Source organism: Urtica dioica, chromosome 3 (assembly GCF_054948205.1).
Source record: "Urtica dioica subsp. dioica isolate 48M chromosome 3, U.dioica_male_clone48M_v1_H2, whole genome shotgun sequence".
In the NCBI taxonomy this organism is placed as follows: Eukaryota; Viridiplantae; Streptophyta; class Magnoliopsida; order Rosales; family Urticaceae; genus Urtica; species Urtica dioica.
In genome coordinates this window covers 3,836,452-3,853,222 of record NC_142758.1, presented here as the reverse complement: position 1 = coordinate 3,853,222, position 16,771 = coordinate 3,836,452, and the positions used below count along the sequence as shown (strand labels likewise).

The 16,771-nt window shown below is 40.2% G+C and overlaps 2 protein-coding genes across 2 annotated transcripts; one reads left to right on the top strand and one right to left on the bottom strand.

The window, feature by feature from the left end:
- Positions 1-293: 293 nt before the first annotated feature.
- Positions 294-1,117, bottom strand: LOC149402124 (putative calcium-binding protein CML25). Its single transcript, XM_089609790.1, has one exon. It carries the CDS (start codon positions 995-997, stop codon positions 395-397), a length of 603 nt encoding a protein of 200 aa, XP_089465916.1. The 5' UTR covers positions 998-1,117; the 3' UTR covers positions 294-394.
- A 10,654-nt stretch (positions 1,118-11,771) lies between these two features.
- Positions 11,772-14,883, top strand: LOC149402123 (Ankyrin repeat family protein). The gene is made up of 3 exons (XM_089610132.1): positions 11,772-12,324; positions 12,816-13,225; positions 13,796-14,883. The coding sequence occupies exons 1-3, from the start codon at positions 12,018-12,020 to the stop codon at positions 14,672-14,674; spliced, it is 1,596 nt and encodes a 531-aa protein (XP_089466258.1). The 5' UTR covers positions 11,772-12,017; the 3' UTR covers positions 14,675-14,883.
- Positions 14,884-16,771: the final 1,888 nt, after the last annotated feature.

The following is a 16,771-nucleotide window of genomic DNA, read 5'->3' as shown; positions in this document are numbered from 1 at the left end:
TTATTTTCGTGTGTAATTTGAGTATTTAAGGAGAGAGAGAGAGAGAGAGAGAGAGAGAGAGAGAGAGTTTATAAATAGGAGGGAACGGTTTGTAAATGAGGAAGGTGGTCAAATGTTTGATTGATTTTGATATTTATTAGCTACGTGGTTCGTTCGACTACATCAAACTTTTAAATCCAAGAAGAAAATAAAGAATCAATTAACAATTGATATCTTGAAAGCATTCGAAAAATATACACAATTCGCAAGCCACCACCGTTCGAAAATGAGAAAAGAAAAAAAAAAATTATAGGTTGAACGAAATCGCAAATCATCAATATAATTGCGTGGTCCTAAAATTAGAAATAACAATAACAATGATAGTAATAAAGAAATGAATTGAATCGGAAGGATCTCAGTTGTCCCTGGGCCTCTGAGTCTCGAGCGCATCGAATCTCGAGCCCGTAATCATCATAACCTTGAATTCGTCGAAGCTGATCATCCCGTCACCGTCGCTGTCAACGCCGCCGATCATCCTTCTGCACTCGCCGATCGAGCAGTCCTCGCCGAGGCTCTTCATGACGGCGTGGAGCTCCTCCGCCGTGATCGCGCCGTTTCCGTCCATGTCGTACACAGAGAACGCATCTTTCAGGTTATTCATCGCCTCGTCGGAGTCCACGCCCTTTGTGTTCAGCTCCACGAACTCCCTCAGATCGATGAACCCGTCGCCATCGGAATCCACTTCGCCGATCATATTCCGAAGCTCCTCCTCGCTCGACGGCTGTCCGAGGCTCTCCATGATCGAGCCGAGCTCCGCCGCCGAGATCTTCCCGTCTCCATTTACGTCGAACCTCCGAAACACCTGTTCGAGCTCCGCTGTCTGAGCGCGACAGTTCGTCGATGGCGATCGCAGAGGCGGTCCCAGGGTCGGCGGAGCCGTCTCGACCGTTGGATTAGGGCTCGGTGATTCCGGTTTCTTTTTCCGACTGAACAGAGATTTGAAACCCATTGATGTCATGAGAATGAGAGAGAGAGAGAGAGAGAGATTGATAGATTGATTGATTTTGAGGGAAATTTGGTTCTGTTGTAACCGACTCTAATTGAACGCTCTGTTCTTTTATTTGTTATTTTTCTTTTGGAAAAGATACAAGTATATGATAAACCAGATATAAATATTTTGCTTATTTTTCTCAGAAAATTCTAAATTTAGAAAGTATACTAAAATTGAGTTTAAAAATAAAAAGAAAAAGGAAAGCGATATAATGCACGCCACGTTTTTTTTATGATAAGTTATGTTCTCTCCTGGTCTCTCGGTGTCAAATCTCCCACAATCCTTTTATTTAATTTATTTATTAATATCTTTATGGGAAAGCTAGCCCAATACTAAACTTGGGCCGATGAAGGAAATGCATTTTCATTTCTATTTTTATGAGACACGAAATTCTGTGTTTAACTGAAATGAGTGTTGATTGAAATTTCACTCACTATGAAAGATAAATTTTCATTCAATTGGTGAAGATTTTCATTTCTATGCATAAAAAAAAAATTAAATAAATATTTGTTCAAATGATTAAAATGTAGTGTTTTTTTAAATAAGGACTAGAATGTAAAAATGAGAAAATGAAGAATAATATAATGAAAACGACATTCTTAATACCTCTCCGAGGGTCTATAGAGGAAATAGTACATTAACCAGCGTCTCTTGAGCTCATCTATCATGGAGAAGCCAATATTTTTCAACAGTTGTTGCCTTCACCATTTCAGGAGCTAGACTACATCTTCTATAATCGATAATGCGACCAGAGCTACTAAATGCGACCTCGGATAAAACAATTGAGACATATATTGAGACTATGTCACTAACTATTCTTGACAAGATGGAAAACATGTTTTCGGGTTGCCTTCACCACACTAGGACGTCAAAGTGTATCTTATTGCATGGAAACGAACCGGGACGTGTTGTATAGTGCGATCTTCTCGTTCCTGACCGAATCTTGAGATGTTCTCGAGAAATTTGGCAATAGACTTGGAGATCTATGCACACCTCGTACGTGTTGATAGAGTTGTTGAAACATGTATGTGCTTCTTGATTGGTTGCGTGGTGGGCTTGGCTCGGATCATGCTCCGATCCTCGATCAATAGGTCATGATAAAAGAATAAAATCCTTCCACAACCTTGGCGTGATTGCTTAAAACGTAATCCTCACCAGTCATATCCACTAAATATTGTAAAAAGTTCATAAACTCTTTAAATTTGATTTGGGGGTCTAAAATGCACCGGAAATAGTATAGAAAAGGAATTTTGCATGGACTCCACTATTTTTTATATTTTTCTTTCATGGCTATAATGCATGGATGAAAAATGGGGAAAGTGGTTGACATCATGAAGATGTTGTACTATTTTTGTTATGCTATGAATTGCTAAATGTGAAGTACGTATATACACAACAATAATGCATAAGTTTCATCATAGAAAAGGTGAAGGAAGTGACAAAAAACTTTAGCCATAGCGATGTTGTTCTCGTCTATGTTAGCATTATCCGTGTCGTTGACAAATGATACTATGACCTCGTAATAACCCGGAGACAAGAAGTTCCTCAGCATTAAGTACGTTGAATTTCACATATTTTTTTTTGTCAAGATGGAAGGTCCTCTTATTGATTTTGAGAATTCGAGATGCAGAGAAAAGGAAAATGAAGAAGAAGAGAAAGAAAGGAAAAAGAATCTAATGATTTCATTAATTGATTTGACGGAAACAATTCGCTATTAAATACAAACATAAAAGACTACAGTTAGTCAAAACGACAGCCGCAAAAGAAAACAAAAAAAAAACTACAAGTCGTTTTGTTCAAACGAAAAATAACTCTATGAAAACTTGTAAAACAAGCAAGTGACAAAAACACTAATAAATAACCAAAAAGCTTCTTCATCAGCTTCAATACTCCTCCTCAAGGTGAACTGAAGATGTTCTTCAAGTTCATCTTGGATGTTAGGCGAAGTAGATCTGGTGAAGCTAATGGCTTAGTGAAAATGCCTGCAACTTGATGCTGAGTCCGGATAGGAAGCAGCTTTACAAAGCCTTGTTGGAGATAATCACGAACAAAGTGTAAGTCAATCTCGATGTGCTTCGTGCGCTTGTGAAATATTGGATTCGAGGCTATGTGCAAGGCAGCCTGATTGTCACAATAAATCACAGAAGTGGTCTCTGATTTGATCTGAAAATCCTTCATCATCTATTGCAGCCATAACACTTCACTCATTGCAGCTGCTAGTGCTCAATACTCATCTTCTGTAGACCTTCTTGAAACTGTGGTTTGCTTCTTGGATTTCAAGGCCACAAGTGACTCACCTATAAAAACACAATAACCAGTCACTGATCTCCAAGTGTCTGAACAAGTAGCCCAATCAGCATCAGAGAAAGCTCTCAATTGAGTCGAGGAATCAGAAGGATAGAATAAACCAAGACTAGGATTTGCTTTTATGTATCTAAGCAAATGATGAACTGCCTGTAAATATGTAGTCCTTGGAGTCTGAACAAATTGACTCAAGCAATGCACCACATAAGAAAGATCAGGATGAGTAATCGTTAAGTATAAGAGACGACCTATCAGTTTTCTATACATAGTAGAGTCAGGGAGAAGAACACCATCATCAAGGGACAAAGAGATCTTAAGATCCATAGGAGTTTTCACAGGTTTAGACTCAATGAAACCTGCAAAGCATATTATCTTTGACAAATAACAATCCCAGTTTTGGACCTAGCAATCTCAAGACCTAAAAAGTACTTCAAATCACCTAGATCTTTTAACTTGAAATTGTTACTTAACATGATTTTGACCTAAGAAATAAGAGTAGCATTAGGACTAGCTACTATGATATCATCAACATAGAGAAGAATATCAACAAAAGAACTACCAGACCCTCTAGTATAAATGGAATAATCACACCTGGATTGTTTGAAACCAGCCTGAATAATAGATTCAGTGAACTTCAAGTTCCACTGTCTTGAAGCCTGTTTTAGTCCATAAATTGACTTATGTAACCTGCAAACTAACTTGACAGTGGGATCTTTGAGCTCCTCCTGTTTCATATATCCCATAGGTAAGTCCATATAGACTTCCTCATACAGATCCCCATTGAGAAAAGCATTACTAATATCTGTTAGAAAATTCTTCGAAATTGAACTAACGGTCACGTCGCTTCGAAACGAGCTATCGTTTGGCCAACGATCGTGTCGTTTGCGACTATAACCGTAGTTCGACCGAAACAGTGCGTCTGTTCGTCGAACCTCTTCGCGAACAGGTACGATTGCTTATATAATCTGATTTCAGAATCAGTAATCAACACAGGTTTTCGAACCAACTTTCTCAACTCCCGAAACACTAATCCAGAAACACAGTTCTTGCTTATTTTCGGATTTTCACTCTGTCTTGGTGCAGTCCGAACCAGGCTTGTCGTATCCTGCGGTATTCTTGTACAAAAAAAAACCTTAAGACACTCTGCTGTACTCGAAATACTATAAGGAAAGCGTTCCTATGCGTGATTCAAGCCTCGAAGTCTTCAATTTCGAAGAATTTTCTAACAATCTTATAGTAACTTGTGCTATGGCTACCGATGCGTCTGTTTCGAGTCTGACAGTGATGAGCCAGGACTTCGTCAAGTTGGACCATTTCGACGGCACCAATTTCACCCGCTGGCAGGACAAGATGCGTTTCTTCCTCACCGCCATGAAGATCTTCTACGTGCTCGACCCGACGTTGGTGCCCATCCCAGAGCCGACGAACGAAGATGATGACGAACTCAAGGCGGACCGGAAGAAGCGTCAAGAGGACGAGCTGCTGTGCCGGGGTCACATTCTGAACACATTGTCAGACCGACTCTACGATCTCTACACCGACAATCCATCGGCGGTCGAGATATGGAAGGCTCTCGAGTACAAGTTCAAGGCCGAAGAAGAAGGTACCAAAAAGTTCCTTGTCTCGAGTTACTTTGATTTCAAGATGTTTGATGACAAGCCTATACTTGCTCAAGTTCATGAATTGCAAGTTATAGTCAACAAATTGAGGGTTGTGAAGATAGATATTCCGGAGTCTTTCCAAGTTGGTGCAATTATTGCGAAGTTGCCCAATTCGTGGAAAGGCTATCGGAAGAAACTTCTTCACAATACCAAGGACTTCTCTTTGGAGCAAATCCAGAAACATCTTCGAATCGAGGATGAATCGAAGATGAGAGAGAAGACGACGGATGCCGGTACTTCCAAGGCCAATGCGGTGAGCACTAAAGGCAAGAGGAAGTGGAATGAAAAGGAAGGAATTTCGGGTTCCAAAAAGGACTCAAAGAAATTCAAGCATTCCGGCAAATCCAAGTCCGGTAACAAGCCGGATCCAAGGGGTCCAAAGGGGGCTGCTATGTGTGTGGCAAACCCGGTCACTATGCTAGAGATTGTCGACACCGCAAGACGGATGTGAAAGAGGTCGACGCCACTATGACCGATACTAACATAGTCGCTACGTTGAGCGAACTCATGGCTGTCAAAGGCAAGGTTCAAGGGTGGTGGTACGACACTTGTGCTACCGTTCACGTCGCCTATGATAGGGCTGCCTTCAAAACCTATTCTGAAGTCAACGATGGACAAGTGGTTCAGATGGGAAACGAGCATCGCTCTCAAGTTGTCGGCATCGGGAACGTGGATCTCAACTTCACCTCCGGGAAGACGGTCACTTTGACCAATGTTCTCCATGTTCCGGATATGTGTAGGAACCTAGTTAGTGGCGATCTCCTAGGCAAACCGAGGATCAAATCTGTGTATGAGTCGGGCAAGCTTATCTTGACCCGTAATGGTGTATTTGTTGGCAAAGGCTATTCCAGTGAAGGGATGGTCAAACTTTGTATCATTGACAATGATATTAATGAAATTTCTCCTTCTGCTTATATGGTTGATTCCGTTTCTTTATGGCATAGTAGATTAGCACATATTGGTTTTAGCACTATGAAAAGATTAATTAAATGTGGTTTAATTTCGTGCAAATCTGATAAATTAGATAAATGTGAAATATGTGTGAAATCTAAAATGATAAAGAAACCATTTTATAGTGTAGAGAGAAATTCTAAGGTGTTAGATCTTATACACTCTGATATATGTGAATTTAATGGCATGTTAACCCGTGGGGGAAATAGGTATTTTATTACCTTTATTGATGATTGCTCTAGATTTACATATGTGTATCTTTTGAAACATAAAGATGATGCTTTTAATGTTTTTAAGGTGTATAAGGCTGAAGTAGAAAACCAATTAGGAATTAATATTAAAGTCCTTAGAAGTGATAGGGGCGGTGAATATTTTCCTAGTGATTTTAATGCTTTTTGTGAAGAAAATGGTATTGTTCATGAATGTTCCGCACCTAGAACACCACAACAAAACGGTTTAGCCGAACGTAAAAATAGGACACTTCAAGAGATGATAAATGTCATGTTAATGCATTCTGAATTACATTTTAGTTTGTGGGGTGAAGCTTTACTTTCCGCATGTCATATTTTAAACCGTATTCCTTTAAAGAAAACCCAAATATCTCTGTACGAGGTATGGAAAGGGCGAAAGCCTTATATTGGGTATTTCAAAGTGTGGGGATGTCTAGCCTACTACAAAAACATGGATCCTAAAAGGACCAAGTTGGGTCCTCGAGGGATACGAAGTGCTTTTATTGGCTATGCTACGAATAGCAAGGCATATAGACTTCTAAACTTAGAGTCTAATGTCATATTAGAATCCCGAGATGTGGAATTCTTTGAGAATCTTAACTCGAAAGGAAAAGAATCTCAAAATTCCACTAATGAAGAACCTCGACTAGGCGAGCTCGATCTTCAGGGAGGATCGACCTCAAGGCGAGCTCGACCAGCAGGAAGGCTCGACCCCAGGCGAGCTCGACCTCCAGGCAGGCTTGATGCCTCGAGAAGGAAGTTCTTCTAGGGTAGTTGTAGAACAACCCGAACTTCGGAGAAGCAAAAGAGTCCGTAAGACTAAGGAAATAGATTCTCGTCTTATTTCTTTTTACCTAGTAGAAGGAAATAGAGAGAGTTTTGCTCGGAAAATTCCTATTATTCTTCTTATTGAAGATGATCCTAAGACTTATAATGAAGCTGTGGCTTCTCGAGACTCTGCCTTTTGAAGGATGCTATCCAAGATTAAATGGATTCTATTATGTCAAACCACACTTGGGAGATTGTCGATCTACCCAAAGGGTCGAGACATATATTTGGTGTAAGTGGGTATTCCGAAAGAAGTACCATAGTGATGGCACTCTTAACACTTACAAGGCTAGATTAGTAGCCAAAGGATTTCGACAACGAGAAGGAATTGATTACTTTGACACATATGCACCGGTAGCAAGGACAACAACAATTAGAGTGTTGTTTGCCTTAGCTTCTTTGTATAACCTCAATGTTCATCAAATGGATGTCAAGACAGCATTTTTAAATGGAGATCTCGATGAGGAGATTTACATGGAGCAGCCGGAAGGTTATGTGCTTCCGGGTAATGAACAAAAGGTTTGCAAACTTGTTAAATCCTTATATGGATTAAAACAAGCACCCAAACAATGGCATCAAAAGTTTGACTCAGTCATACTTTCGAATGGATTTGTTCCTAACGTTTGTGACAAGTGTTTGTACACAAAGGTGCGTGGTAACCTTGTGATCTTCCTATGTCTCTATGTTGATGATATGTTGATCATTAGCAATGAGATGAAAGGAATATTAGAAACGAAGAGGTTTCTATCTTCCACTTTCAAAATGAAAGATCTTGGACAAGTTGATACTATTTTTGGTGAATTTCGGGATGGTGCCGTTCCAAAGTGAGAGCTGGAGTTTCTCTCATGAAAAATTCACGAAACAGGATGAGCACATGGCCATTAACGGTGCTAAGCGTGTGATATAGGCGAAGAACACTAAAGGGTGTGTGTTGAGTAACACCGATTTTATCACAAGGAAAATAGGTTCAAAGCCTGGCTACCTAATTTCCGATAAAGTCTTGTGTTGCTTATACGAAGGATAAGTTCAAATCGAAAGATACTTATCTGTACTAACACTCTTTGTTTCTTTTCTGGATTCTATTTTGAATTTTCTGAACAAGTGGGGGATTGTTGGAAATTAAGTAAAATTAAATAGATGTTTTAATCAGATCAATTTAATTTGTTCACTAAAAGACAAAATAGTGTGTTGTTGATTGAGAAAGTGAGTTTGTGTGTGGGAAAGAGTCTCACATGGAACAAAATACTAAGGTGAGTGACGAAGTGACGAAGTCATTTCAGCTCAACTGGGCGAGGTCGACTGGACGAAGTGTTGAAGTCATTTCAGCTCGACTGGGTGAGGTCGACCTCCAGCTGAGCTCGAATCCCAGGCGAGCTCGACCTCCAGGCGAGATCGACCTCCAGGCGAAACGACACGATTCGCGAGCTTCTCGCGGCGATTCTCGCCAACGGTCGAGTCTCCTCATTTAGTAGTTATTTTTAGTTACCGTTCGAACTAACGGTCACGTCGCTTCGAAATGAGCTATCGTTTGGCCAACGGTCGTGTCGTTTGCGACTATAACCGTAGTTCGACCGAAACAGTGCGTCTGTTCGTCGAACCTCTTCGCGAACAGGTACGATTGCTTATATAATCTGATTTCGGATTCAGTAATCAACAAAGGTTTTCGAACCAACTTTCTCAACTCCCGAAACACTAATCCAGAAATACAGTTCTTGCTTATTTTCGGATTTTCACTCTGTCTTGGTGCAGTCCGAACCAGGCTTGTCGTATCCTGCGGTATTCTTGTACAAAAAAAAAAAACCTTAAGACACTTTGGGGTACTCGAAATACTATAAGGAAAGCGTTCCTATGCGTGATTCAAGCCTCGAAATCTTCAATTTCGAAGAATTTTCTAACACTTCTCTCATCCACGAAGACCTTAGTCAACACTTCCGCAGGGAGCAACGGTGTTGACTAAGACGCCGACTGAGTTCCATGCTCTTCTAGAGGATTTGGCGCGATCTAATAAATAATGTTCGATGGAGAGAAGAATTCTGAAGCCACATCCAGCCACCGCGAATGCCACGACCACCACGTTCAACGTTGAGGCGATGAAAGAGATGACGGCATAAATGGCGAGCCTCCAGAAGCAGATGAAGAAGGTGCAAGCAACTACTCGTGCAATGCATATAGTACCGAAGACATGCTTTTGGTGTAACGGGACTTATCTCACCAATGAGTGCCCTTACGCGAGTGACGGTCAAGCCGAGAATGCAAACTTCGTGGGAAACTACAACCGGCCTACGTTCCAAAACTCCAACTACTACTACACCGGAGCAAGGAAAAATCACCCCAATTTCGAATGGAAGGTGCAGCCCAAACAACAACAACAACAACGCGGGTTCTTGCAACAAAGACCACTACAAGAATTTGACCTCGAGATCAGAGACAAGAAGGGAACGAAGAATTTCATCGGTACAATCTCTCCCGCCTTGAAGACCTCACGCACGTCCCCGATCGAATCATGCATATCGACGACAATTTCCAGGGCGAGAAAGTGATGGTCGTGCAAGTGATCATCCAGCCATGTTATGTCAACTACATCAACTACCTCGGGGGCAACCTCATGCCACCCAAGCTCAAGTACAACTAGCGGAAAAAATTTCTTTTCGACGTGCATCGGTATTACTGGAAGGAGCCGATCTTATACCAATAATGGGGCTGACTTGGTGGTTCGACGATGCGTTCTCAAAGACGTGATGCTCTCCGTACTCTGCCATTGCAAAACATTAGAGTGCGGAGGACATTTTGGGCCCAACCGAATGGCAGCAAAAGTCCTGCAAAGCGGCTTCTATTGGCCAAATCTCTTCAAGGATTGTTTTAAGTTCGTCGAGGGGTGCGATCTTAATCTCGAAGTTTTGCTCCCGCCAATGGCTGGATTTCGAATCGCCGAACGGAACTCATGGCTCGTAGGTAGCACATTATCGAGGAGAGACTTTTCTTCTTCGGCGTTGCCCATGGCTGATTGCTTCTTCGTTTTTCAATTTCTTTTGCAAGTTTTCTTGATTTTCAATTCGATTGGAAGAAGGCTTGCCTACCGTGACGGAGCTGGGATTTATAGTTAAGGGGAAATTTGTTAGAAAAAAAAAACTATTCTAAATTTTGTAAGAGGTGTATTAAAAAAAAATCATTGAGACAAATATGAAAATATATATAACTTTAGGCTAGAATATAAGATTTTAGGTTAAAAGTTAAATTAAAAAAATTACGGTAAAAGTATACTTTTAAAAGTTCAGGGTTGACAGTAGCTCTCTGATAACTCCCTGATAGTGGGGCCAGTGTGGTTAACCTCAAGTATATTTGACAAGTTCAGCCTTATTTAATTAGATTGTTTGCTATGGGTGTCAACCATAACAACATGTAAAATAAAGATTAACAAATACATTTGATCCTAGAGTAACATGAAGTCTCAAAATCTAGAAATGAATTTTAATATAGTTTATATTTCTTTTTCAGCCCTTCACATCGTATCGGGAAAATTACATAACTAGTCTAAAACGTGTGTCACTTTTCACTCATGTTTTCAAAATATTTTGGCATTAATCGTTTTCTTTTTCTCTGGACAAAAAATACCCTTGTGTTCCAAATTTGATCAACATTTATTGAAATCTGGTTAAGAGTTATTGAAACCTGGTCAACAGCTATTGAAATCTAGTCACAATTGTTGAAATCTGGTTAACAGTTATTCAAATCTGGTTAACAATTATTGAAATCTGGTTAATAGTTATTGAAATCTGGTTCAAAATATTGGTATATTGAAATCTGGGTATCAGTTGTTAAAATCTGGTTAACATCTATTGAAATCTGGTCAACATTTTTTGAAATCTGGTTAATAGTTACTAAGAGCAAAATGGACACTTCAAAAAATTAAAACGATTCTTTATGAAAATTAAAAAGTTCACCGGCTAATATTGAATTTTTTATTTTTTATTTTTTTTTATTTTTTTTTTGCGGAAAATGGCTACTGAAAGTTATTTCTACTAGTGTATCTTAAGCTTGAAGTCTTTACGAGTGGGCTAATTTTAATAGAAAATTTTACAAAAGTAACGTTTTGTAATAATAGAGTAAGCCACGCCACGTCAGAGGACACATCAGAGAGCGACACGTCAGTGAGCGAAGTAACGTGACAGGCTGGCGAGGTGGTTAGAGTTTGTTTGAATCACTTAGATCAATACTCTGTATTTATACCAAACAATGTACTACGTTCAATCTAACGAGAATCATCGAGAAGAATATTTTCTCTCGAATTCAAACCTAGATCCAGATCTCATTCTTCCTCCGCAAGATTATCTTATAAGTGTAACATTTTTAATAATATTGATTATTTTAAATATTTTGAAACATGGTAAATAATCAACTTTCTTATAAATGAAATTATAAATAGTAAATAAAATTAAAATACACCTTAAAACAGTAAATAGATAATAAAAAAAAATAAATAAAAAAGCCCTACAATTTAAAAGACGTTATTGGTGATATAAAAATTTGAACACGCTATTCTTACGGTACAAAAGACGGCAATTCCCACATTAAGAAACAACTGCCAGGCAAAGAGAATCTTATAAACATTATGTAATGTTCCAAAACCGTGATTTATCATCTTTCACATGGCTGCTTAACGCAAGAGGACCCCACAGCTCTATCATTAGAGGAATGACTCATGAAGAATGACTCTAAAGTCCAAATTTTCCATTTTTCTTTTTCCAACAAAAGACATGCAATGTGTTGATAATGTTAGAAAAATTGCATATGGGTGTTCTAAAGCGAAATTGAAAAAACCACTCAGCCAATAATCAAAAAGCCCACTTTCCATAGCACTCTTAGACGCGCTATCAACTATTACTCATCTGATTCTATTCTTTTCCGGTAAAACGAGAAGAAGAAAAAAAAAGTGCGATGCTTGGCCACTAGTGACACGGAAGTAGAGATAAGTGGTTTAAGTGTGTTTTCTCTTTCTCTCTTCTGTCAAGCATCATGGAATCGATGTCGGTGAGGTTCTTAGCACACCAGGATTTCTTCACGGCCGTCCGATCGGGCGACCTTGGAGCGTTGACCCAGGTGGTGGAGAGGCTGAGGCGGGACGATGGGTCCAGCGTGGCTGATCTGATGGCTGTCCAAAATGACGCAGGTGAGACCGCGCTGTACGTGGCCGCAGAGAACAATCTGGAGGCCGTGTTCGCTTATTTACTCAATCTCTGCGCCGATGTACGGACGGCGAAGATCAGGTCCAAAAAGTCCGACCTGGACGCCTTTCATGTTGCTGCCAAGAGAGGCCATTTAGGTAAGCCAAAGAAATTCATTGGTGTTTTTAAGAGAGCAAACTATTGAAATCATTTTCAAAATTGAACTGTCGAGTTTCAGAAGTTAGGGATATTGCAGAACAAGTAAAATAAAATCAGATTATATACTTAAAACAAACTCAATCAGACCCCGTGATTTTATTGCGGGGAACGAAATTGATGTTCGTCATAGATTTTTGTTTTCCCGTTTTAGCCTTGATTTTGGGTCCTTTCGGTGTACAGTTTTGGATGAAACTTTGGCCTATCTATATCTGTAAGAAGCAAAAAGAAAGAAGAATTTGATTCTCCGAAGTTCCTTCCAAACTTTCCATTGAAACCTTGATTCTCTTTTCGTTTAAATTTCGAAATGAAAACAAGAAATGTGTCGAATTCGATTCACTTGCCATTCAGATATAAGTCAAAGCTCATCCTTAACTGGCTCTGAAATTTTTTCCTAAGCTCGATATGGTGGGTATGGATGTGATTCAATCAGGTATTGTGAAGGCACTTTTGGTGATTTGGCCAGAGCTCTGCAAATGCTGCGACTCAACAAATACGAGCCCACTTTACTCGGCGGCCGTGAAAGACCACTTGGAGATCGTCAACGCGATCTTGGACGCTGATGTCAGCACGATCCGGATGGTGAGGAAGAACGGGAAGACGGCGCTGCACACAACGGGTCGGTACGGACTCATCCGTGTTGTGAAGGCACTGATAGAGCGCGACCCGGGAATAGTGTCCATCAAAGACAAGAAGGGTCAAACTGCTCTTCACATGGCGGTCAAAGGTCAGTGTCCTCTCGTGGTCGAGGAGCTTCTGAATTCTGACATTTCGACACTCAACGAGCGCGACAGAAAGGGCAACACTGCTGTGCACATTGCCACGAGAAAGTGCCGCTCTCAGGTGTGTTTTACATAACAGAGAATTCTTAACTTTAGACCTGGTTTGTGTAAAGTAAGAGAAGCTCTTTGATGATGTTCCTTGGACTTTGTACAATGCAGTTGCGAAAAGCGTGAGAATTTATGTTTTTTTTTTTTCCTCCAGGTTATAAGCGTTCTGTTAAGCTACACCCTTGGAAAGTCCAAACTTTCCATTTTTCTTTTCCAACAAAAATGTGTTGATAATGTTACAAGAATTGCATATGGGTGTTCTAAAGCAAAACTGAAACAAAAAACACTCAGCCAATAACCAAAAAGCCCACTTTTCCATAGCATTCTTAGACGCGGTATCAACTATTAAAAACTGCGATGCTTCTTGGCCACCAGTGACACGGAAGTAGAGAAGTGGTTTAAGTGTGTTTTCTCTTTATAGCTCTCAGGTGTGTTCTACATAACGGAGAATTCTTAACTTTATAGCTCATTTTCGTTGCGTAGTTTGTATAAAGTAAGAGAAGCTCTTTGATATTCCTTGGACTTTGTACAATGCAGTTGCGAAAAGCACGAGAATTTATGTTTTTTTTTTTTCGTCCTCCAGGTTCTGAGCGTTCTGTTAAGCTACTCGTCCGTCGATGTGAACGCGGTAAACAGCAACAAAGAGACTGCGATGGATTTGGCGGAGAAGCTCGAGTACGGAGAGTCGACGTTCGAGATAAGGGAGGCCCTGGTGGAGGCGGGGGCGAAGCACGCGAGGTTCGTGGGGCAATTGGACGAGGCGATGGAGCTGAAGAGGACGGTGAGCGACATAAAGCACGAGGTCCAGACCCAGCTGATTCAGACGGAGAAGACCCGGCGACGGGTTTCGGGGATCGCCAAGGAGCTGAAGAAGCTGCACAGAGAGGCGGTGCAGAACACGACGAACTCGGTGACGGTCGTGGCGGTGCTTTTCGCCTCCATAGCCTTCCTGGCCATTTTCAACCTCCCGGGGAACTACCTGCTGACGGGGCCGGGGGCGGGGAAGGCCAACATCGCGGACCACGCCGGGTTCCGCGTGTTCTTCGTGCTCAACGCGGCGTCGCTCTTCATCTCGCTCTCCGTCGTGGTGGTCCAGATCACCCTCGTGGCCTGGGACACGCGGGCCCAGAAGCAGGTCGTCTCCGTCGTCAACAAGCTCATGTGGCTCGCCTGCGCCTGCACCTGCGGGGCATTCCTCGCCATAGCCTTCGAGGTCGTCGGGAAGCGAAACTCGTGGATGGCCATCGTCGTGACCCTCGTCGGAGCTCCCATCCTCGTCGCCACGCTCGCCAGCATGTGCTACTTCGTCTTCCGGCAGCGCTTCGGCTTCCACCGCGACTCCCAGACCCGCATCCGGAGGTCCGCCGGGAGCAGGAGCAAGTCGATGTCGTGGTCCTACTCCGCCAACTTCTCCGACCTCGACGACTACAACTCCGACCTCGAGAAAATCTATGCCTTGTGAAACAGAGCTTAATATTGAATCGCCTCTCACTTGGCCGTGCTTTTGTAGATTATGTATATTTCGTAGATTTATGTATAATATAAGAGTTTTTTTTTTTTCTTAACTACCACATTGAAGTTGGGTAGAGAAGTTATACTGAGCTGTAATAACTACACCTTACATTATCATGTAAACATGGAATAAAATGAAAGGGAAGTACTTGAAACATATGTTATGCCTTGATAAAATGTTAAATTTAACTTTTGGTTGGCTCTATTTTGCGAGTCTCTATTATGCCTTGATAAAACGAAACATATGTCGAGTCTCTATTTTGCGAGATATCGGCGGTATTTTAAACGTTGGATGAGACACTATAGGTAGGAGCAGGAGATTGTTGAATTAGAAAAAACTTGGCCAGAAATAATTCAATATTGAGAATTGAATAAACTACAAGAATCTCCTGCTCTGCGAGATTGTTGAATTGAAAGCCACAATGTTGTCAATGATTCCTGCTGTCATCATCTCTAGGTTAATAAGAATCCAAAGAAATGATATGAAAATGCATAATGAATGTTGTTTTTTTAAAGTGAATCGATACTTGTTTTTGAAGCTTTTGATGATGTTTTTTGTTGTAGTTTTCAGTGAACTTTCAGGTTGTTGAGCCACAGAGAATATTTGGAGCTTAATGGAACAATTTTGGAGTGATACAAAGACTTTCGGACAAGTTCGAGCAAAACAATTAACTTAGCACCTTCTTCAGCACAATTTGGAGATTCATAATTGACGATTTTGGGTGAGTTCTTTCCAAAACTGAATAGATTTTTCTCATAGCTTTTCAACGCATGTTCCTTTGCCGAAACCGGAGTTACGAGCAAGGAGTTATGGAAAATTTAAATTTGTTGCGCCTGCTGGACAGAGTCTAGGGCCAGTGACGAACAACCAAACAGGCTAATCACTAAGAAAAGTGAGGCTAGGGCACTGATTCGCCCACATGTAGATGACCTCGTCCTAACCTTAAGGGCTCATTTGGTAGGAAGAATGGAAACATGAGGGGATGGATTTAGTGGGACGGAATAGAAAGGAAAAGAAAGTAGTGGATTATAAGTATTAAAAAAGTTGATTGGTATAAAAGATGGAAAGATTAAAATATATCCATTCATTGTTTGGTACAATTAGAAAAAAGAAGAGGATGGATGATTTTTATTATATTAAATTACATAAATACCCTCTTTATTATAATATCTTCAAATATCCACTAAGAGGATATTATTGTAATATGGTCAAAATTGCTTTGTTACTTTACATAATCCATCCAAATGTGGAAGGATTGTTTTTTGGTGGGCCCCACTAACTTGAATCCATCCATCATTCTATTTTTTTCCTTCCTTCTTTGTTACCAAACAATGGAAACAATAAATCCATCTCATATAATCCCTCAAATAGTTTCCATCCTTCCTATATTCCATCCTACCAAACACAGCCTAAGACATCAATACATGTGAGGTTTCAAGAAAGGGGCCCAATAATTCCGGTATGAGATCAAATCAACTTCGAACAATAATAAAACAGACGCACTAATATTCTAAAATAGTTGGCGGATAATGGCGCAAAGCCTTTTATTGAATCGAATTGGAAAAATAATCTTGCGTAAAATAAATATAATGAAAAAAAAACAAATAATTGTTCGAAAATGCTAGAAATTTGTTGAAATGTTAGAAAATGGAAAAAATGCTATAAAAAAATAGGCGAAAATCTAAAACTTTGTTGAAATCGCTAAATGATAGTAAAAAGTGTTAGAAATTGAGCGTAAAAGCAAATAATTAAGGGAAATAACCATAGCCGGAAAAGTTAAAAAATCAAAATGTTTGGTAATAATAGTCTAAACCATATAAAAAATTTCAAAAATTGGTCGTTTTTTTCTCTGTCTTTGAAATAATAATGAGATTATCACAAACCGTAGAAAATCTAAATCTTTGAAAATGTGTACAAAAATCATCAAAATACTCCAAAAAATATAATAAAAAATACAATAGAAACATCACTATTCCTAAAGGGTAAAGAATACGAACATCACGGACCCTAATAAAAATATTCACATCACGACCCCTGAAATCATAA